Source organism: Psammomys obesus, unplaced genomic scaffold (genome assembly GCF_907164565.1).
Source record: "Psammomys obesus unplaced genomic scaffold, mPsaObe1.curated_primary_1811, whole genome shotgun sequence".
NCBI classification, from domain to species: Eukaryota; Metazoa; Chordata; class Mammalia; order Rodentia; family Muridae; genus Psammomys; species Psammomys obesus.
The window spans coordinates 6,597,745-6,621,671 of record NW_026596162.1 but is presented as its reverse complement, the minus strand read 5'-3'; the positions used below and the strand labels follow the sequence as shown (position 1 = coordinate 6,621,671).

Below are 23,927 nucleotides of genomic sequence, written 5' to 3'. Positions count from 1 at the left end.
CACTGAGCCATCTCACTGGTCCCAAGATAACATGCTTTTAAAATTCTGAAATCAATTTTTAAGGAATCGGCATCTCCTTTGTGCACTTTGGGTTGAGTGTAATCATTTTATTAAACTAGTTTTCTTATATGGCTTTGTTTGAATTGATTTTTACTTTAAAGCCATTATGTTAGATTTACCTTTTGGAAAGTAACAACTTTCTAGAAACCCTGTAAAGTATCTTTGGGCAAGTTCTGAATTTCGTCAAGCCACTTCATAAGCTTCATTATAGGGCCTGAATTACTCTAAATGAAACTCTGATTTCAAAAGGATCCTCGATGTTAGAGGAGGGATGCAATCTGTCCATCAGCGCAGGGATGGCGTGGGGACAGGCTGGTCATGTTACCTCACCTATTATGAAGTAGAATTAAGTGAATTCTGGTGTTCAGTTTACCCTTTTTTCCTTTTTATTCAGCCCGGGATCCCAGCCGGTAGGTCGAGGCCACCCACATTCGAGATGCTTTCTCACTTCTGGAAACATATGCACACACCCAGAGGTGTGTTTCCTTCAGTGATGCTAAACCCAGTCAAGTTGACAGTGAAGACTTACCATTGCAGAGTCATTCTACTGCATACTATCATGGACATATTTGGGTGATTTGGTTTGGAGGAGGGGAGCCTATTTTGTTTTGAGACAAGGACTCACTATGTAGTCCTGGCTGCCTGGAACTCACTGTGTAGACCAGGCTGGCCTCAAACTCACAGAGAGCCACCTGCCTCTGTCCTCTGAGTGCTGGGGTACACCTCCACACCTAGCACAGAGTTTTCTTGTTCCTTTTGGTGACAATAAAACCATTCATATAAAAATACAATCTATCTATTATATATGTAGTAGAATTGCTTTCTTAATGCTGAACAATTTTGCTGTCTCTAAGGGGTAGAGGGTAAGTAAAGTAAAAGAGCAAAATGTGAGAAATGCTCTGGAGTCAGCCTCTGCCCTGACCCCACAAAGAAGAAAAAAAGAAAAGAAAAAAAAAAAAAAAAGGCTACTCTTTCCTAGTTGGATGACTCATGGTTTTGTTTTTGTCTCTTTCCCTGATTTAAATTCTCTTTTGGCCACTTACCCAACGCTGAAGTAGTTATGTAAAGTTGTCAGGCCAAATCCCTCGCTGGATTTACCTCCAAACTTTGCAATTCTCACCCTACCCCAGCTCTGAAGTACAGTGTTTGTGTTTATCTTTGGAGTTGCAGAAAGAAAGGAAACGTGCAAGTGAAAAATCACAATTAAACTGACTAAACATGGTTAAGAACTCACTCAGAAAGGACGCTCCAGGGCCGAATGTCTGTGTTGAAGCAGAATGGCGGCCAGACCTGGCACCATGAGATGGTGCAGGAAGGAGGGGATTTTCTTTTGGAGAAGGAGGGTGTTACCCAAAGTAAAGCCATAATCAAGAACACCAGAAATGGAGAAATTTGTTTCTTGGAGCCTTCAGTCCTGAACACTAAATGTTCCTTCCTTTGTTTCAGGATGAAGAGAAAGTTCTATTCTTGGGATGAGTGTATGAACCTGCGAGAAGTTAAGGTAAAGAGGTCAAGGCCCCAACAAGACACCATGTCCCCGGAAGCAGCTAATTTATTCTAGAGCAGTGGTTCTCAACCTCCCAAATGCTGGGGCCCTTTCATACAGTTCCTCACTTTGTGGTGACCCCAAACATAAAATTACTTTACTGCTACTTAAGTAGTAATGTTGCTACTGTTAGGAACTGTAATGTAAATATCTTGTATACAGGGTATCTGATATGTTACTCGGGGGGGGGGGGGCAGGAGGGGGGGGGGGACGTGACCCACAGGTTGAGAACCACTATTCAAGACTCTTCTATGTTAGTGGGGAACAGAAAACAACCAGGCCTTCCTCTATCTAAAGATGACTTTAGAACTCACACTCTCAAAGGAAAGGCAACCTTCTAAATCATGACATCCCATTTTCTTATGTTTTGTTCTGTGTGACTGGGGTGAGTTTTTAGATACTTTCCTGGAGTCTGACATGGGTAAGTCAGAAAGAAAAAGTGACTACTTTAGAAGATGAAGAGGGGCCAGGCTTGGTGGCCCATGCCTGTAATCTTAGCACTCAGGGAGGCAGAGGCAGGTGGATCTCTGTGAGTTTGAGGCCAGCCTGGTCTACAAAGCGATCCCAGGACAGCCAAGGCTACACAGAGAAACCCTGTCTTGGAAAAGAAGAAGAAGAAGAAGAAGAAGAAGAAGAAGAAGAAGAAGAAGAAAAGAAGAAGAAAGATGGAGGGGGAAAGTGGCCAGTTAAAATTTGAGGCAGCTACTGTGGACTTGGTTCCCCTTTCCACTCAATACTCATTGTTTAAGTCATCTAATGTTTGCTTTAAATTAATGCTCCAAGGTCTTTTAAAATTATATAGCTATTAACATGTAATTTTATTAATGACTGTAAAAGAAATGGACAGTTACTTGAGGTACCTAACTAGAACAGATAAGGTCCTGCCGACCTCTATAAATTTGCTTTAAGAATTGTACTGCTGTCCTGTTTTACAGTCCCTGAAGAAACTCAATCATGCCAATGTGATTAAACTAAAAGAAGTTATCAGAGAAAATGACCATCTCTATTTTATATTTGAATATATGAAAGAAAACCTCTATCAGTTAATGAAAGACAGGTATGTCTTTATTTTATAAAAACTATTTTCCTGTAATTTTTCCCATGTGTTCCTTGGCTCCTTTCCATGCATCATATTTGATGATATGCTGGTTTATAATTCCAAGAGGCAGGTTTAAATAAACCGATGCTGTTTTTTCCTCAAATGGTAGCATTTAACACTGCTGACCCAGCTATGACATAGCTACACCTCGTCCACTGTAATTCCTCAGCAGCCAACTTGAAGATATCATATAAACTTCCAACCATCCCACCCCTTTTGAATGAAGGAATCAGTAGTCTTATGCTCAAGAGTAAAGCTGGCTGTCGGCAAAAATGAGGATGTTGTCTTTATTGTCCTGTCAATCATCTTATGAGTTGTGAATAAATGAAGAAAGGAATAAAGTAGTTTTCAGGAAAAGATGAGGCAGGGAAATGGCTCATTTGGTAAAGTTCCCAATGGACAAGCATGAGTTCCGATCCTCGGGAACCATACAGAAAAGCCAGGTGATTGGCTGTAACCCCCAGCATGGGGGAGGAGACTGGTGGAGCCCTGGACCTCACTTGTCAGACAGTCTGGCCAATGAGCGAGCTCCTGCTTCGGTGAGAGCCCCTGTCTCAAAGAAGAGAGGCAGAGTGATGGAGAAAGACAGCCAACACTGACCTCTGGCCTCTACAAGTAAATGCTCACCTGCATACATCCACCCTGCCCCCGCAGAGGGACTGATGAAATTCACTCGAGATATGAGTGATAAAAGTTAGTGTCGCTAACTTAATTTAATCCTCATCAGGGCCTTACCATGAACATTATCTAAATATCACATCTAAGGCTGGAGCCACTGGTCTCAGGTGACTTTTGAGCCCTTAAAATGATTCCATTGAGCTGTGCTATAATGCAAAACAAATTATACACCAAGTCTGGAGAGTCATAAAAATTATGAATAAATTTTATATTATCCAGGCACAGTAGTCACCCCCATAATCCCAGCACTTGGGATGCGGAGGAAGGAAGTCCAGAAGGCAGAGCCATCTTCAGCTGTGCAGCACCATAAAAATAGCCTGGGCTACAAAAGACCAGGTCTTACAAATACCAAGAATAACAACAGCAGCAACAACAGCTTTGTATTGACTGTTTGTTGAAACAAATGCAGTTTTTAAACTGAGTGGAAAGATAGGGATGGAGAAAGATCAATAAATGGGTACTAAGAAGTAAAAAGTTCTGGAGTTTCTGTGGTGTGATAATAGATGGCTGTAGGTAAGAATTATAAATTTCATAGTTTAAAATGTGGAAGAAAGAATTTTGAAGTTTTTTTAACCATGAAATGACACTTGAAACAAATATTTACCTCTACTTAAGCATCATATACATACATGGAAAATCACATTATATGCATATTTTTATGTATCTTATAACTTATGCATTTTTTTGATAGTCAAAATTTTTAAATAAGTTTAATGTTTCCTGTTTTGTTTGCTTTTTTAAAATGTAACTGCTAGGAAAATTAAACATGGCCCCCAAGTGGAGCTCCTAACTGTATTTTAATTGGATGGTACCAATATGCAGTATAAAGCTGAAGCGTGGAAAGACAGGGTAGTACAAGCTTGTAATCCCAACCCTGGGGAGCTGAGGAAAGAGGATGGTAAGTTCAAAGCCAGCCTGGGCTGCACAGCAAGACTGTATCTCTAAACCACGAGGGCCTAAAACGTCAGGCCCTAATTCTCAAAGCCTGCCTAGTTGCTCATTGACACTGGTAGTTTTCCCAGGGTATTTTGCTCTTATTTGGATTATTTAGATTTTTAACTCTTGAATATTTGTATAAGACATTGGCTGTTGGATTTGAGGTTTTCTGAAGCATCAAAACAAAACCGAAAAAAAAAATCACTGTTTCCCATTTTAAATCTATGACATTTAGCACTACAATTATATTCATAGAGATTATAGAGCAGGAGGAGTGTCAGCCTTGTTCAACTTTGGTGGATTAACGGACTATTCATTTCTTCCAGAAATAAGCTGTTCCCTGAGTCAGTTATCAGAAATATTATGTATCAAATCCTGCAGGGGCTGGCATTTATCCATAAACATGGTAAGTTTCCTCATAATCACATTTTCCGTCTCCATAGGGTATTACCAGGACCACACTTAGGAATAACATGTCTTTTGCTAAATTATGCCTGACTTTGTCATCTAAACATTATATTTTTATAATTATGCATAGATATCTATTAGCCATAACAGATATTTTAGAAGTCTGATCACCAGTCTCCTGCCTCGCACCTCTCCCCCAATCTCAGAGAAACTTAGGAAAAAACAAAAAACAAAAAAAAAAAAAAAAACATAAGTCTCTCTTGCGGGGGTTTTGGCAGGTTAGGGAAAGAATTCTCTCTTTAGATAAAAGTAACCAGTTGTGTTTGATATGCTGCACAGAGAACAGCAGGCATGGCGAGAACATGCATGGCCTTAGGGGATCCCATCTTGAAGAAACCCTGTCTGATGCCAATTCAGGTTGTGGCTGATGTTGCTTTTCTGTATCATACTCTGCTGTTCTGTTTGGCAGAACAGAACTGTGATTTGTTGTTGTTCTTCCCTTTGATGCTTTCTGGGCCAGGCCTGTCCTGGGGGCTTGTTCCTTTTCTCTTGTCTCAATGACAGTCTTCCCTCCAAACTCATTTTGAAAAAGATTAGAAGCCTTTGATCACCATGGCTCCTCACACGGATTTAAGTAATGTGCAGTCTCCGTGTGTGGTGTTTTACACTTGTCCTTAGCATTTACATTTAGCTACTTCTATTCTTGGAGTGGAATAGGCGCTGGTGCTTATTTTCTATGCATCTCTTATTCATTTAATTTATGTGAGTTGTATGGCCATCAAACCAAGATAATTATTAGCTTGGACATCTAATACATTTGCTGTGACTGAGTATCTGTTTAGAATCATTAGCCATTTGGGTATTTAGTGAGAAAGGATTGTGGGTTTGTGTCACAATGTTGCTGCTCTTGGAAGCTAGGTAGGCAATGGTTAAAAATGTTGACTCTTAGCTGGGTCTCAAACCTACACGGAATACCTTTGTTACTAATCACAGTTCTTCTCCATAGTGGGGTCTTCAGAACCCAACACCTGAGCCCACCTTAGGGAAGAATCTCCTTAAGGCTGACTTGCAAGCAGAGTCCTCATGGTTTCCTCTTTCCTGCCATTTCCTCTGGGCTGCCCACTAGCCTCTGTAACTGACCATCTAACTCATATATTTAGTCAGTAATTACAAGCATTTCCATTATTGGGTTTATCAAAGACTTAGCCACCAGGGAAAAGTGAACTGTTGAATAAATGAGGAGATTGGTTCATCTGGGCGGAGCTCTTTTGTCCAATGGGCTTTTCAAATATGTGATTAAACTTGGGGAGCCTTGTATCAAAGCCACAGTGTAACAGCAGTAAGGAGGCCAAATACACTGACGTAAGCCGAATCGGGAAGCGATGGCCGAGCTTCTGTCAGCGCCTCTTTCTTCTCATCTGTTACACAGTAGTGATAAGGATATATCCAAATCCCATAAGGTTATAGAAATACTAAGAGATAGTCCAATGTGTCAGTGTCTATCCCTCGGATTCATCTACTGACATCACAATGAAAACTACAAGTCAAATGGGCAATTATTTTTACATGTCATGTGAACCTTCTCCTAAATTATTTTGAAGGCAAGTTCCCGCACCCCTTTACTTCCTCCGCAGAGAGTTTCCTCTCCTAACCCCACGTTGCCAATAGAAGGGCTCGGTCAAATCTATAAAAAGCAGAAAGTCATATGATGATAATGAATATGATGATTTAGTGCGCTTTCTTCTCTTGCAAGTCCAAAATCGGCAATTTTCACCAGCTCTGGACCCATACAGAGCAAGTTTTCGGGTTTCATGTCCCTGTGAAAAAAGCCTGTACAAGCAAGAGAATTAAGATCACAGCCACCATATACTGACTATGTGTCGACCAGATGGTAACATTTATGTCTAAGTTTTCCTATGTTGAATAGTTAATTATCTTTCGACAGTGTCCATATTGGGTATTTAAAATAAAATATAGAGATTTTATCCTCTTTACAGATAGGGAAGAATTGGCTCACAGCTATTCCAATAATGAAACAAGAGAAGGAAAAAAGATTTCACTTAATCCTTCATCAAATAACCCTGAACACCTACTGTGCACTAAACATTCCTGTAGGCGCTAGGAACAGGGCCGTGAACAAAACACAAGAGGAGTCTCTGCCGAGTGCTGCTTACATGACAGCCAAGGCACAAATAAGCCAAATAGTATGAGTTACCAAAACCATGTTTCACAGTCCCGATCAACACAGGGACTTCCACCCAAGGGAAGGCCATTCAGCAGGAGAAAGGGACAGCCCGCGACATCCAGCACGGTGGTGCTTCTCAGAGTTAACGCTGAGGCTGAGAGGCCACACAACAAGAGAGCGTCCCCTGAGTGCTGCCATTTGCTTCAAGCGAAAGGCTGGGCAAAGCTGTGGGTTTACGTCAGAACGGTGAGCGCACGAGCCTTCAGGGATACATTCAAGCACACATTTCTTGACCTGGTTGTCGGACCTATGAGTGTGTTTTATTTGTGGAAAATTTATCAAGCTGCACTTGTGAGCCTAAGCACATTTTCCTGTGTGTATATTTGCAAAATCAAGTGTGTACATATATCATATGGCAATACATTCTTATAAACAAAATTACATGGAGAGAGGACAAGAAGTTGGGGGTCAGTGAGGAGGGAAAATATTTATATAGATGGTATTTTTTATTTTAGCTTTCCTGAGAAACAGGGTTTCTCTGTGTAGCCCTGGCCATCCTGGAACTCTGCTATGTAGACCATTCTGGCCTCGAACTCAGAGATCTGCCTGCCTCTGCCTCCGGAGTGCTGGGATTAAGGCCATGTGCCACCCCAAGCTGTGGTAGTTTGTAACAGTGGCCTTGAAGTTAGGAAAACTTGTTTTCTGAAAGAATTGTTTTGAAGAAAATAGCCCATCAAGAACAGTCTTCAAAAACAAACAAAACATAACTTTAATTTAAAAAAAAAAAAAGGTACTTTTCTGTTTATCAGGGGAAGCTGAAGATGAACGCGCACAAAACATTCATTGACATTTGCTGTCTACCTTAACGGGCCATCCTTGCTGACGTAGAGCGGGTCAGAGCACAGCCGTGTCCGGGGCAGTGTTAGTACATGTTGAGAAAGGTGAGGAATATAGAAAGAAACTGCTATATGGACACGATGGAGCTGTGGGCATCCTTTAAAAAGAATGAAAGCCGGGCAGTGGTGGCGCACTCCTTTCATCAAAGCACTTGAAGGCAGAGGCAAGTGGATCTCTGTGAGTTCAAGGCCAGCGTGGTCTGCAGGGTGAGCTCCATGGCAGCCGGGGCTACACAGAGAAACCCTGTATTGGGAGGGAAAAATAAGCAAAACCACAAAATAAATAAGTAAATAAATAAATAAATAAATAAATAAATAAATAAATAGAAAACAGAACAAAATTACGTCATATTTAGGAAAGTGGACTGAGCTGGAGATCGTGTTAAGCGATAAAAGCCAGGCTCAGGAAGAAAACTGAGCAGTGAGGGTGGGAGGCAGGGGTTGTCACAGGGGGTTGCCACTTGAGTTTGCTCTTATAAATTAAAAATAGCATCATCTATACAAGGAATGTAATGATAGTATGGGCATTTTCAATGTGATTTAAAAAAAAAAAGTTCACTACTCAAGCACAATCAATCCATCTTTCCTTTCTCAACCTACGTGTGGATACATGAACGCTTGTCCATGGATCTTTCTGAATGTTTCAGGGAGTATTTACCCAATTATCCATATGAAGACCTACCTCAAGCCACACGGACCTTTTTCTCTACGTTCCTAGTGAACCCCACTAACTGCAGTCAGGAACGAGGTGTCATGCCCACAGTCTCTGTTACACGGAAGGCGCTTTGTCCTTGGGTCTTGCTGGAAGCTATGAGCAAACAGTTGACTCCTGCTGTCCGTTCACCTGTGACATTACGCTGCAAACAGCTTTCCCCGTCCTGTTCTGTTTTCCCAGGTATCGTGCTCCTGAAGTCTTGCTAAGATCTTCGGTGTACAGCTCTCCCATTGATGTGTGGGCCGTGGGAAGCATAATGGCTGAGCTATATACGTTTAGACCGCTTTTTCCAGGGACAAGTGAAGTCGATGAAATCTTTAAAATCTGCCAAGTGTTAGGGACTCCCAAGAAAGTAAGTATTCTAGTGTCCGAGTGGTCATGACCTTTGGGTACCCCCTCACTTGCTACTGTGCAGTTTTTCATTTTATGACTTCTGATTATTTCTTACATCAGTAGAGATGTGTGATGCTTTCAATTTCAAATAGTTTTATACTTTAATGGTTTTCTTGCAAAGTTTATTATTTTGTTGGGGAGCCATAAGGATTGCAAGAAGTAGGAATCCCGCTGGATTCAAAGAGGGGAAAGGTGTTTGCTTTTCCTTAAGAGTCATAACAGAGTCTGCGAAGAGTTTGGACTGATATTTGTGACTCCAAAATAGGCTGCTAAGAGCTCTGTAATGCCCATCCCCCAACTCATCAACCCCTGGAAATCTAAGACCTTATTTTATTTTAACCTTTTCTGGTTTCTGCTTATATCTCTGCTATGATATTCAGTCTATGGATTCTGAGTACCTCTCCATGGCTATTACCTTTGTGGCAGACCTTACCTTCTAAGAGGTAATTAACAGATATAACTGCATAAGTAGAACCTGACCAAGCCAGCACTGGTCTTCTAGGTGACAGGTAAGTGAAGATGCTAAGGCATGAGGCTGACTATCATTTCCTTCCCACAAATGCTTTAACGATGGACTCTCTGATGTATAGTGGGGTCGTCACAGAAAGCAGCCTCTCTTTGTAAAGCCTTTGCCCTTATTTATTCAGTCACCGAGATGTCATTGAGACTAGAAAGAAAGAGTTTGACATTTCGACCTTTATAGATATACTTCTTCATTTTTAACCCCTCTCAGGTCCGTGTCCTTTCTGTAAGGCATCTGGTATTTCCTATTTATGTGACTCAGCATTGCAGTGTTTGCACATGAATGCCTTCTTAATTACAAAACTCGACTTTCTCTTTGTGCATACCCTTAAACAGAGTGACTGGCCGGAAGGATACCAGCTTGCATCCTCCATGAATTTCCGCTTTCCCCAGTGCATTCCTATAAACCTGAAAACTCTCATTCCCAATGCCAGTTGTGAGGCTATTCAGCTTATGACAGAGATGTTGAGCTGGGATCCAAAGAAACGACCAACCGCAAGCCAGGTGAGGCAGCCCTCCCCGTAACGGCTTTTTAAAGTTGTGAGGGGTTTTAAAAATTATTTCTTTATGTGTATGTGTGTGTGACTAAGCACCATATGTATGAAAGGACCCAAGAGGCCAGTAGACATTGGATTCCCCTGGGACTAGAACTATAGGTGGTTGTGAGCCACGATGTGGGGGGCTGGGAACCAAACCTAGGGATTCCACAAGAGCAGCCAGTGCCCTTAACTGCTGAGCCATCTCTCCAACCTCTAAATTTGTGGAGTTTGGCAATTTTGCAAAGGCATCGATTATCAACCAATGTTTTACCAAGATTAATAAGTGCTAAAACCCAAAACGCCCACTGTAGGCAACGAAGCCATAGCAAGGGACACTGCAAATGGAGCCACTGCTTGATGGTGCCATGTGATCCCAACAGCCAGGAAGGAGGCAACCGCTAATGATAATTCTGGGTGTGGCCTGTGGGTCAGGCACATGTTTATCCTAGATGGCACATAGGAGACTTTTGCGTTGAGGGGCAGGATTCTTGTTCACTGGGGACATCAGGGAACAGAGTTTCAAGTCTGACTCCCACAAGAGGGCAGCATTGGGGCACTTTATTCCACAAATCTCTTGGTCTTTAAAATGCTGTCCCTTTGCCAAAGGGACAAAGCCTGCCGGGCAGCCCCAGCCAAAGAGACTAGCAAAGATGAGAAGTTTTGTTATATTACTTAATATAAATTCCACGTGAAAAATCACTCCTCCATTTTTAAAAACTTAGCATATGTGTTTTCTAAAGACCAGCTACAAAAACAAAAGGGAAAGTTTAATCCAGGCATATTTGAACAGGTCATTGGAGAGCCAGGGTTGGGGTGCAGTGCCCTGTGAGATAGTCAGATCACCACAGCAATGAGCCTGGCACAGGAAGAAATCACAAGAGCTTGTGCATAGCCATTAAAAACTAAAAACTAAAAAAAACCACTAAGCCATTAACACCAACAGCATGTATAAATGAAATGCTTGGTAGCATGATGAGGAAAAGCTGTAGCTGTGAAAGCAACAGAAGAGGGTCCAGCAAGATGGCTCAGTGGGTTAGGGCACTTGCTGATGTCCTGAGGTCAATCTCTAGAACCCACGCGGAGTCATTTATGCTTTGGCCAGAGAAAAATTCTCAGTGTTCACCTAGCCTATTATTACATGTTAGCAGTTTATTTAAAAAAAAAAAAATTTTTTTTTAAAGGATGAGACAAAATCTAGGGAATGTCCACACGTGGATTTAGTTGTGTGTTTCAGGTAGAAAACACAGACTTTCTCCTGGAAGTTTGTCTTCTGGCCTCACGTTCTCAGCATTGGCCAACTGGGTATTTCCTACAGAGATCCTAGGTGCTTGGCCCTTGTTATTGCAGAGCTCATGGTTAGCATGTCTGAGGCCACAGGTTCAATATTCAGAACTCCCACCAAGAAAACATTTTTAATAGTGAGTGGTTTGCCCTATATTAAGGATGCACACAGCTTAAACATGGAAACATTCTGATTAGCTACATCAATGTGATATGACATTCCCATGCTTTTCCAGGCATTGAAACACCCGTATTTTCAAGTCGGTCAGGTATTGGGTCCTTCCATACACCACCTGGACGCAAAACAGACTCTCCACAAGCAGCTGCAGCCACTGGAGCCGAAGCCATCTTACTGTGAACGGGATCCTAAACCTTTGCCAAAAGTAGTTGATGAGCCTGCCGGGCAGCCCCAGCCAAAACAGGGCCACCAACCACTACAGCCTATTCAACCACCACAGAACACAGACGTCCAGCCTCCTCCACGGCCGCAGGGTCACCAGAAACCACCACAGACAATGTTTCCAAGCATCCTCAAAACCACGGTGAGTAGCCAAGAGGATGGCACAGCCTGGTGCATTCTGGGTAGGAAGTGGCCAAGAACCACACGTTAGATTGTCGGTGCCATTCCAACACCGGGGTGTGAGTGGAGCTTCTGCTGGTCAAAGCCCCTGCTTTCCTTGGTTGAGGTTTGGCAAGAAATGAGGCAATACATTTCGATGAGGAGGAGAAACCTCCAGGATAAAGGAATGGCATTTGTACGCTGCAGGGGTCTTTTAAGAATTCACAGAAGGAACTAGGCGCTCTGAACTAGGCACTAATCCTAAATATGAAGGATTTCCCTAAGAACTGCACACAGTTTTTCACTGATCATGACCACAGACTGGAAAGTTTTTTTTAATATTATTTTAATATAGTCTTTAAATTTTTGAGGCTATAACATGATTACATTATTTTCTCCTTCCTCTTCTCCAATCCCTCCCTAGTATCTTTCAAAAGCATGGCCCCTTTTTATTTAATTACTGGTCTGTGTGTGTGTTCCCAGGTGTGTAAGTACAGGCTGTGGAGGATGTCCACGTTACCTGTAGGTTTACATTTTCAGGGCTGACTATTGCTATTGGACCTCTCCCACACAGATTTTTTTTTCAAACATTGTCTCTAATTCCTGACCTATCCCCCAGCAACCCTCACCATTTTACGTGAGCCTCCCACCCCCATCTCCCACTAACGCCAAATGTGCCCTAACATGCCACTAATTTCTGTGTCTTGTGCTGTGCAGCATTTCCCCTTTCTACTGAGGTGAAAGCGGGTGACATCAGAAATATGTCTGTTTTGTTGTCGATGTAAATTCTGAATTAAGAAGGTGCCTGCTGTGGGTTATATTTTTAATATTTGCTGGGAAAAAATGAATAGCTTTCAAGGTCCAGACGAGTGTCCATCCAGCTCTGAATATTAGGGACAAGGGAGAGTGTGGCTCTCTGCGGTGTGTAACAGAAGGTATCATCCTTCTAGAAAGGCAGCTTTGCAGGTATTTGAAAACAACCCTTGTATGGTCTGCCTCTGGGTTGACACGTTCCCCAACTCCCTCGTATTTTCTGCAGGTGTCCCTTGTTCTGCCAGGCCCCTGTGTCCCCTCCTCATCCTTCCCGTTACTCAGAAAGAAACTGCCTGACCTAGAGGCAGACAGTACACACCAGGGAGGGTAAAGCAGGATGCCTGGCTTCCACACTTCCGAAAGCGAAAGGCCACTCAGGCCACTGGATGCTGGTGCACGCTGACGAAAAAAAAAGGAAGTTCATGTTCGTTGAGCAGTTTCTAAGGGCTATGCACTGTGTTCAGCCTCTGGGTGTCTTCACCAAGTGGTCTAACCCTTCCTTTTATAAAGCTAACGTAGTCCAGAACCGGGATGGATGTTCCATCCATGAAAACTTCTGAGTCTGTTTTGTTACTAAATGTTTCTGTAGATCACATACTCTGAACTTCAGCTTGATTCCGTTTCTAGGGTTCAGAGAGTTAAAGACCTCACATTGCCTCCCAGACATCCTGTTCTTGAACGCTGGCTTTCTCCTCTGGGTCTAACAATCCTGACATCTGTGGACTTACTTAGTCATCTGTTTCTTCTCCTGCACCTTCACAGTGACCAGAAAAGCAGGGTGCTCTTGGACAGCATCTAGGACCTTCTAGAACCATCAATCTGCTGCTCACTCGCTGAATTAGTAATTATGTACTGACCCGCTGTCACTGGGCTCCGATACTGCGCTGTTGAGGGAAACCATGGAAACCTGCGGCACAGTGTGACTGGTGCTGCACGCATGCCCTTCCGACCACACCGGATGGAGTCACAGCTCTGTGAAAAATGGGGGGCTTCTATGACCCACCACTTTCCTAGAATTTTTGCCCTCATTCTATGACAAAGTGTTGGCATAGATTGCAAACGCTGACGTCCTGTTTTTAAAGGCATTATTTTAAACGGCCCGTCCCACCCTTCCCAAACATGCAGGATCATTCCATTTACTGGCAGGGCGCAGAGAGGATGGGCAGTCAGCTTCAGGCTCAAGGCCGGTTCAGCTGGGGAAGGCCCAAGCTCAGCTGAATGTCATCTTTTCATTCTGTCTGGTTTGCAAAGCCTTCCTCCTGACAAAGTAAATGACAGTGTGGAGGTTGGCAGGTGTCATTTCCTGCCACCGCCCATCCAGGTGTCACCAGCTCTGCGCACTTGTGAGCTGTTCTTCCAGCACCTCCATGCCCCGTTCCTTATTTTGAACTCATTTTTGCTGCCTTTCTCTCACTTGCGGAGGGGGGAGGGGTTGCCTGGGGGAAGAAGTACCAGGAGGCTGGGTTGGATCCAGGCACTTGTGCGTGCTACCCCTGTGGCTCTTTACAGTCCCTTGTCTACATTTGTATACACAAGTAGTAACCATCATCTCCCCACAGCTGAACTAAGTATAGTAGCACACGGAACACATTTGTCGCCTACGAACAAAAAGCTGCGCTTGTGGGCTAGAGCGTCCAGGTTCCTGTGGGTACATTCTCTGACGTCCACATGAAGGCAGTTACCTGTGGGTGCATTGCTCAGAACATGTCCAGTCATGCTAACACCAATTAAGTAACACCTAATTGTAAAGGGAAGGATCCTTGAGAATTTACCGTCTGACATAATTGCTCGTGCAAAGCTTAAACGGCTTAAGACTTTGGTGGCTGATTTTGTTTTTCCACTACCACAGAAGCAAGTCAGCACAGTGAACCTTAAAGGAGCTCGGAGACGGTGGGGTCAGGCAGTCTTCAAGTCTGGAGACAGCTGTGACGACTTTGAGGACAGCGACTTCGGGGCCTCCCATTCCAAGAAGCCGAGCATGGGTGCCTTCAAGGACAAGAAGAAAGAGTGTCCATTTCGGTAAGATTACACATTTACCAGGGAAATGTATTTTTCTGTGCGTCAGCTTTATTTCACCCATTAAATACAATGACAAAGATTAATACTTTCTTCTACAAAACCCAGGAATCTTTTTGGGTTGTTGTTTTTCGAGATAAGGTTTTACTGTGTAGCCTTGTCTGTCTTGGACTTGCTTCGTAGACCAGGCTGGCCTCGAACTCACAGAGATCTATCTGCCTGCCTTAGCCTCCCCAAGTGCTGGGATCACAGGTGTGTGCCACCTCACCCAGAAAACCTAGAAATCTTTATGCATACCTCTGGAAAATTAAAAATCTTGACTTCTCACAGTAATAAATTACTGATATGTGGTCATGTGTAGGGCAAAGTACTTATTTGACCTTTATATTGCTCCTGTGGCTTTTTTTCTTATTTATTTATGTATTTATTTATTTTAGCAGAGTCCAGCTATGTTGCCCAGGCAGGTCTCAATCTTGTAGGCCGCAGTCGTCCTCCCATTGTGTCTCCTGAGACCACAGGTACATGCCAGGCACACCCAGCTCACTCTCATGGATCAGGAAGTTCACATTCCTATGTAGAATGCAGAGCATAGCCTACCAGGCTAATGGTTCCCTCTGATGGCATTCAGACTTCATTATCAGATCCCTTCCTGTTAAAACATTTGAAAATAATTCTTGGAACCCCTCCTGGAAGCTTGGTGTCCAGCAGCTCCTCGTTTTCAGGACTTAGGTCACCATCAGTGCATTGCTCTGAATAGGATGGGCCAAATGTTGTTGAGCACCTGGCCAACATGCTTTCATTTCCGGAACAGAAGTGGAGTAAGAAGGACAGCCATGTCACAAGTCAGGGGAGTGCTGATGTTGTGTAATACAGATGTCTTCTCTTTGCAGTTCGTATATCTCTGATGACACATTAGAAAAAAAAACTGTCAAGAGCGCACATGGGTGGGTCATTCCCTCTGAGACACATAAAGACTGTCCAGGGCGCACGTGGGTGTATCACTCTTGGTCAGTCTCTAGCTCCCAGTGTAGCCTCATACATTGTCTTCCCTCCAGCACCTGAACTTGGGAAGACCCTCATTCAGTCCCATTAGGCAGGAGCCATTCCACCCGGCCACCTTAGTGTGTGGTCTTGTGTCTTGGATATCCTTTCGAGATGCTAAGCAGAGACAGAAGTGAGGAGCCCAGCGTGGGCAGCTCCAGGGGCTCTGCTAAGCTCCTCATGCATCCTTCTGCCAAGGAGAAAACCTTAGGACATTTTGCTGGCTACCTGGAGTCCCAGTACTCTGGAGTCTGAGGAAGAAAAATAACAACAGTTCAAAGACAGCCCTGATAATACACTGGATACCTGGTCTCAAAAAGGAAAGAAAACAACAAAAAGCCCACCCCCCAAAAAAACAATAATAATAATAATAATAATAATAAAACCAAACAAAAACAGGCATGATGACACATACCTTAATTCCAGCACTTGGGAAGTGGGACAAGGGGATCAGGGATCAGGACTTCAAGACCACTTACCCACACAGTGAGTTAAAAAAAAAAAACCTGCATCTTAACAACAACAACACACACACACATGTATACAGCCTCCATGTAACACACACTGTAAACCTGGGCAACAGGGCCACCTTTTTTTCCAAATGAAAAAAGGGCTGGATATGTAGCTCAGGGTAGACTGTCTTATATGTACAAGCACCTGAGTTCAATCCCATGGGAGAGAGGTGGGTAGAGGACAGAGCATGAGTAGAACTTTCATTAAGTAGTAAAACTACAGCATAACAAAAGGAAGGGAAGGAAGCCAGAAATGTGACCTGTCCCCAATGAAACAGTGCTGCCTAGAGCTACCCCAGAGTGGGCAGAGTCCTGCCCAAAACAACCTTCTTCGATAGAAATGACTCCAGTAGCAGATGGCAATGGCCACGGCTGCCGTGTCTTCCAACATTATGAATCCATGACTGCAGCCCTTCCAGAAGAAGTAAATTAAGTTACACAAGCACAAACCACCTTCGAGGTTCTGCCACATCCTGGCTTATGTCAGAAATGACTCCCTGTGCTGGCAGAGATATGGAGGAAGTTATCATTTAGGAAACCCAACAACAAAAGGACTCATGGTTTTGCATCAACGCATTTGAATCACTGAAAAAAAACGAGGCGGAACTATGGCTTTTCATACTGATTGGTGCTTTATGCTGACTTTCAAGGCTTCCAGAGTCAGGACTCCCATACTCCAACCACTCCAAGGAGGAAAACAAGAGTTTACATGCAGCTGTTTCCTTAAAATCTGACACAAACTCGTCAACTGCTTCAACGGCTAAGCAGTACTATCTGAAACAATCAAGATACCTTCCAGGTGAGTGGAAAAAATTTACCATTTAACCCCAGAACTCAGAAGATGGGAACAGGAGGATTGGGAATTCCAGGCTAGCCTGGGCTTTTTGATACCCTAGTTCAAGACAATAAAAATGTTTAATGTTAATCAGAGTCTTGCTAAGGCAAGAGTAAAGTACCTTGATATCTCTGAAAAGAGGGCATCAGGAAGGAGAAAGCAGAGTCCCAGGCAGGACTCCTTGGCAGCTGTGCCTGTTGTCATGATGGTGATGAGTCTCCTTCCCCAAAGCCTGACCAAAGCTGTGCGTTTGTTTAGTACATGCTCAGTTTTATTAAAGCATTTGGGCACCCTCACTACAGGTCAATTAAAAAAAAATGTTTTATAAATAATGTGCTGTATTTACTTACAAGCTCCTCTGGCTGCTGGGAAGAACAGGGGAGAGGCTCAAACAGATGAAGAGGCTGGCCAAGGCGTTATCACACGTGTCCACATAGAGGCAGCAGGGGTAGGCGTGGGTATGAGGTAGATGCTGTGGGGAATGGTGGGTCTGGCTGATAGGTAAGCCTTGGTGAAGATAAAGAACACAAAGAATTAGTAGGTTTGCATGTAGGTGGAAGCGACCCCTTTGCAGATGTAGGAACTGATGATTCAAGGGGAGGGGTTGGGACGAGTAGGGGGAGGGGCCCTGAAGTCCTTCAGGAAAGTGAGAGGAGCTGGAATGAAGCCTTGAGGTTGCCTTAGAAAGGAGCACACCTGTTATCTTTAGGTTCTAGCAGCTTTGTAAAGCTTGGCGCCAAAACCATGGGTATCTCAAGCCGACAGCAAAAGCATGGAGCCAACAGGCGTTCCAGAACACACTGTTGAAAAAAACACATGTAAAGAATATTTCAATGACTGAAGCTTAGCAAACCATATCTGTCCCATGTATGAAAGGGCACCTGCCTCTGATGGTAGAAATGACTGATCATAAGTCACTGGCAAAGAATCAGAAGCTCAACGCTTTTCCTCAATGCAGTTCCCAACATGGCTTTTAAGGATGTATGTCAGGCCGGCCTCGAACTCAGAGATCCACCTGCCTCTGCCTCCCGAGTGCTGGCACTAAAGGCGTGTGCCACCACGCTCTGCTTCCACAATTATTCTTATAATTGAATTTCTTTAGGACCAAGAGAGAATAGTATATTGAGGGCCCACTTTTTCGCCCTAAATCCCATTAAGTAAAAAGTCTTAGATCAACCCTCAGGATTTTAAGAGTCATACGAATCTCATATGGCTTCGAGACAGCCTGATGTCATGCTGGGATTGTTAGGTCCCTTGCACTGGCCTTCAGGAAAGGAGGCGCAAAGTGTTGTAGGGGTGGCCTGCTACCTATCAGTGTGTGCATTTGGCCTTGAGGTTCTGTGTGTGTTGCTCATAATGGAACTGAAATCATCTGCCCTCTCGCCTGTGAGCCTTAGGCACTCAGTTACTCCAGGGTGGCTCCAGAAAGTCTGAAGTATGTAGTGAAAAACACTGGCAGTTTCTCAGTCTGTCAGCCACGCCTTCCATTCGTTCCATAGCGCTTTGGAAACCCTGTGCAGTAGAATCTTCTCTCTGCCCACTGATCATACACCATCCACCCTTGCTGCCTGTTAATTCTGTGCCCTTTGAAAGCCCCTTTTGATCCATTTTAACAAATGACCACAGAACCTGCTTCCTGTTCCCCTTTCCACCACTCGGCCTCTGTGCATTTCTCAATTCTTCCTCGGTTTAGGTTCTTGGCTGACACAGATGCCTTACCCAGCAGCACAGCATTAATCCTGCTTGTGACCATGGGTTAGCTTTAAGTTGCTTGTCTCGCTGTTATTGTGATTTTTAGAGAGAGTGTGCACACACAGGCCAGGGAATTACTTGTTACTGACCTCCAGACCATATTTTTCTAAGCAGTCTGGCACTGCTTATCCACTGAATTATAAGTGCCGCCCTGCCCAAAGAGCGGAAACTAGTCTGCCGTACTCAGCACCTTCACCTCGTGCACGGCCTGGCACATGGTTATGTACTCAGCCAGTATTTGCTAACTGACTTTTTAAAACACCACTGAGGCAACAAACCATTGTGTAATGATGTATCGTTAGCATATCTGACTGTATTTCTGCCTCGTCCTATGTGGGCACATAACGTTCCATCAAGGCTCATCCACTCATAATTTACGACTCTAGGATATACCTGTTTCCGACAAAATTAGAATATTTATCTTCAACAGGGGAGGTGCTCACTTTTCACCGTGAAAAGTACTGCCCAGTGCTAGTGGAGTCGTGGAGGAGAACCTAAAGCTACCACATTTCTAAACCAGCAGGGTCTCTAATTATACTGTATACTTGTCCTTACCCCCACAGATAGGCGTAGCTCTCCCCCCACATGAAGGAAATGCCTCTTTGCAACAGACATTACAGGGAACCACAACCAATCCAAATGAAGAGTTGTGGAGCCCAGTCCCAAAAGATGTGTCTGCAGCACAACTCTCACGCCTAAAGCCCAGGGAATGTTGTAGAAGAGGAGGTGGAAAGACTGAGAGTCAGAGGCTCGGGGAGTTCGCTGTAAGACTGTCCTAAGACTGTCAGAAGCCGCACCCATAGAGTCTCAGCAACATGGCTGCGGAAACATGAGCTGAACAAGGACAAAGGCTGACAGGCCAGAAGGGGGGAGGGGAGGCAGGTAGATGCTCATGAGGCCTCAACCAGACAACCACCGGCAACTAAGGAAGGCCGAGAGCGGGAGAAATAGTCTTTTCCAGGGAAAAGTACACCAATTGGTTATTTGATACCAAATGGTCAGCCCTAAAAACATACAAGTAATATCATGTAGACTGAGCAGGGTATATTTAGGAACAGACACATAAATATATGCATATAGCAATTAATGAAAAGGGGGTCATAATTTGAAAGAGTAAGGAAGGCAATTTTGGAGGATTTGGATAGAGGAAAGGGAAGGGGAAGATGATATAATTACATTATAATACCAAAAATAAAGGAAAAAAGAAAAAAAAAACCTTTTTTATTCTTGAAGTCTAGAGTAAAATTCTAGATGGTTCAAGGTGTTCTACAGGTTATAGTTTAATGGCAGTTTAATCAGAATGCCGTTTTTTTTTGTTCAAATTATTTTAGTTATCGGGATGCACAAAAGTATAAATAAACACATAGAAAGGTTGTTTTTGTTTGTTTGTTTGTTTGGTTGGTTGGTTGGTTTGGATTTTTGTTGTTTGTTTTGGTTTGGTTTTCAAGACAGGGTTTCTCTGTGTAGCCCTGTCCTAGAACTTGCTCTGTAGACCAGGCTGGCCTCTACTCAGAAATCTGCTTGCCTCTGCCTCCCAAGTTCTGGGGTTAAGGGCATATGCCACAATGCCCACCTTTAAAAACAGAAAGCTTTAAGACCAAGATTGTGCCATGGTTGAATTAACAAAATAGTCTGAAGATTCATAGCCCATTTTTCATTGAACAACATTTATGAGTACTGTGCTCACTGAAGGACGTTCCTAATCCCCCCCCACTCACATTTCCTTTTGTGAGTGTGTGTGGTACATCCCTGTGCGTGCGTAGGTGCACGTGCCTGTGTGTACATGGAGAGGCCAGAGGCCATCATCAGGTGTCTTCTCTCTACCTTACTTTTGGAGATACTGCACCTGAGCTCACAGGTTGGCTAGACTGTGCTGCGAGTGAAGCTCTGGGACCTTCCTAAAGCCACCTTTTATGCTGGAATTACAGGGGTGCGCCACCACAGCTGGCTTTTTACCCAGTGCGGGGACCCAGCCTCCGATCCCCATGCTTGTAGAGTGAGCATTCACCTGCTGACCCTCCTCCTCGGGGCCGCACTTCCTTTTGAGTAAACTTTTTCCTACAAGAACTTCTAACCCACTGCGCCATCCTTTTTATTTTCTCTTTTTTGGTTAGGGTAAAATGAAATGAGTTTAATTATGACATTTTCATACATGCCTGAGGCTGGCCATGCTCAGACTTGCTCCTTCCTACCCTTTCCTCGCTACTGACCCCCACCCCCTCGCCTGCCCTGTCCTTTTCCTCAAACGGTGCCCTCCTCTTTCACGTACTGCATCTTCTTTGTCAGATAACTGTCCCGTTGTAGCTGCAAATTTGTAAGTGTTCATCAGGAGTTGACTCCTCAGAGTTACTCCTGTGAGAAACGAAAGCCGTTTACTCAACGAGTGCTTCCTCAAAGAACCAATGAGCTCCCCAACCTCCAGGGTTCTGGTTTCTGTAGAAACACTTTATGTCTCAAGGGCAAGAAGTCTTCCCAGCCCCGCCTACCGGGGAGCAGTTGTGACTGCACCAGAGATGACATCAGTGCTGGCTAATAACATTGCCAGCAGGTGACCCACAGCCTTAGTGCACATAAAGTTGTCAGCAACTCAGAGCTGCGTGACTGGTCAGAAGCAAACAAACTCAGGACGGGTTCAGGCTCTTTATGTAAACAAGTTGAAAGGGCTCTCTTTGACTACTAGCACCAAAGCACGAGATGGAACTGACATTTCAGACTTCAGAAAAACATAATTAAAGCCACCCTTCTCCCCAAATCCATCTTCAATGCCTTTCCAGCCCCAGGTGGCGATGGGCTGTAGGCATTTGCTACTTCTTTTGCTATGTCTTCAGGTCACATCTTTCTTCCCGGCTCTGGCAACTGTTCACCAAGGGTCTGGCCTGTTAGTGAGGGACATAGAACCATCATGGCTTTTCAGGGAAACGGTCTTGCTTGTTTTGTTTTTGTTTTTGTTTTTTTTAATAATTTATTTCATTTTTTTCTCTGTGCATTGGTTTGAAAGTGTCAGAATCCATAGACACTGGAGTTACAGACAGTTGTGGGCTATCATGTGGGTGCTGAGAACTGAACCCAGGTCCTTTGGAAGAACAGACAGTGCTCTTAACCACACAGCCATCTCTCCAGCCTTTGCTTGTTTTTTTTTTTTTTTGTTTTTGTTTTTGTTTTGTTTTGTTTTGTTTTTATTATGATGCCTTTTGCAGGAGGGCTAAGTGTTTATTGCTGTTTATATTACAGGAGGTGAGGTGTGTGCTGTCAGTATTCCAGGTTTGTGCTGAGGGCTCAGAATCACGTTAGAGCTCACTAAAAGGAGAGCACACTGTTTTAACCTACATTTACCCCTAGCTTCCTTTGCAGAGGCTGTCTAGGCTACTCTTCCCCCAGGCTCGCGTTCACACTGCTTTGTTCTTCTCAGGCGTCAACCCCAAGAACGTGTCTTTGGTAGCCAGTGGCAAAGACATAAACTCACACACTTGGAATAATCAACTATTTCCCAAGTCGTTGGGCTCCATGGGGGCGGACCTTACTTTCAAGAGGAATAATGCAGGTAATTAATTCCTGTCAGCCCTCAATGTCTGATGTTTGGTAATAAATACACCACAGGCACCCTTGTCCAGTGGAGATCCGTGTGGCCCTCAAGGAGAAGGCTGTGCAAAATTACCTGAATGATTCTTGAGCATAGATATTTTCAGTTTATGAGCCCCTTATCTTCCTCATCTTCCTGAGTGGCTCTGCCTTCTTAGCAAGATGCCCATCAGTTCCCCCACTTCCCAAGCAGAAAATACTTCTCCCTCGCCAAATTGACCCCCAAACATAAACTTGTCCAAGGCACCACTCAAAGGGATGGTTGGGGTACATTGAGAACGGTGGTACCTCTTGACTGGTGAGCTAATCCTCGTGAAAGCCGGGTGACTGCTGGGAAGATGTGGGGTTTGTGGCCAGCCTCGGCTACACTCAGGCTGTGTTACCCCAACCCCTAAACCCAACGGGGTTTCCAGCTTTTAGTGTTTAGAAAACTAAAAGGGGACCTCACCGAACTGGCTGCTGACAGTAAATTAAAAAGGGTTATCACCGATCACTATGAAGGTGTGCTCCATAAATCTGGAGAGCAGAGAATGGTGACAAAATGACTCTCAGCAAAGCAGTCGCATCGACGAGGTTCCCCCCGGACTTCTGTCTGCAAAAATGAACTGAAAGGCATGAGAAGAGAGCTATGGCTGAGCCTCGCCTGCTCCTGTAACAAACGCTCACTTGCGGGCACACAGACAACGTGAATGGGCTCAGCCATTAGACTGTGCCCCCAACAAGACTTACCTTCCATGCCCAGGAATCAAAATGTATATTTACCTTTTTATTAGTTATGCACAATGAATCATTATACTTTACTAATATTGGAAAATTACACACTACGATTACAAATAGCTACATTTTTTCTAACATATACAGTTTTTGAGTGTTAGATTTATACTTTTAAGCCTAACGTTCTATCTGGAGAAAACCTGGAAGCTACAGTGGGATTTAGAGGTGAGATTTTTCACCTGTGAAAAGGTGCTAATTTGTATGTTCTTCCATCCGTGCTAACAGATCTTTACTCATTAGGACATTTAGATACCATTTAAAAGAAAGATAAAATTTATTTCATGATGTCTATGATGATGAAAAATTTCAGATATCAACTTAAAAGTGTGTGCTTGAAAGTGTAAGCAATAGTAAGACCAGGTAGTCCCAGCCCTGGGGAGGCAGAGGCAGACAACACAGCGAAACCCTGCCTCAAAAAAAAGAAAAAAAAAAAAAAAAAAAAAGGGAAAAGTACTGGGTTGAACAAGTTTGATGATGGTTACAGCACCTGAGCAACCCAGTGAGCACTCTGATGTCACAACAACACCTGGACTTGTCTTGTTCACATACAACCCAGCCCTCACTTCAAGTGCAGCAAGAGGCAGTTTATTCTTGAACCATATGTGAGCAGCCATGGCTGGAAATTCAGGTTGCCAACACTCTTAGCTCATTCCAAGCTAAGAGTGGGTACATGAGATTTCCCCAATGGCAGAAGATATTCTCAGTTCAAGCCATTTGTGAAATACATTGTTGGGACCGCAAGTGTGTGTGTGTGTGTGTGTGTGTGTGTGTGTGTGTGTGTGTGTGTG

General features: G+C 43.8%; 1 protein-coding gene across 1 annotated transcript in view; it reads left to right on the top strand.

Moving 5' to 3' along the window:
- Positions 1–23,927, top strand: part of Mak (male germ cell associated kinase) — a 48,028-nt gene that overhangs the window by 15,228 nt on the left and 8,873 nt on the right. The window contains exons 3-12 of the mRNA XM_055595097.1: positions 1,507–1,561; positions 2,542–2,663; positions 4,646–4,725; positions 6,567–6,618; positions 8,704–8,875; positions 9,775–9,942; positions 11,495–11,800; positions 14,480–14,649; positions 16,850–16,998; positions 22,196–22,327. Coding sequence (XP_055451072.1) covers positions 1,507–1,561; positions 2,542–2,663; positions 4,646–4,725; positions 6,567–6,618; positions 8,704–8,875; positions 9,775–9,942; positions 11,495–11,800; positions 14,480–14,649; positions 16,850–16,998; positions 22,196–22,327 — 1,406 coding nt within the window. The remainder of the gene's footprint in view (positions 1–1,506; positions 1,562–2,541; positions 2,664–4,645; positions 4,726–6,566; positions 6,619–8,703; positions 8,876–9,774; positions 9,943–11,494; positions 11,801–14,479; positions 14,650–16,849; positions 16,999–22,195; positions 22,328–23,927) is intronic.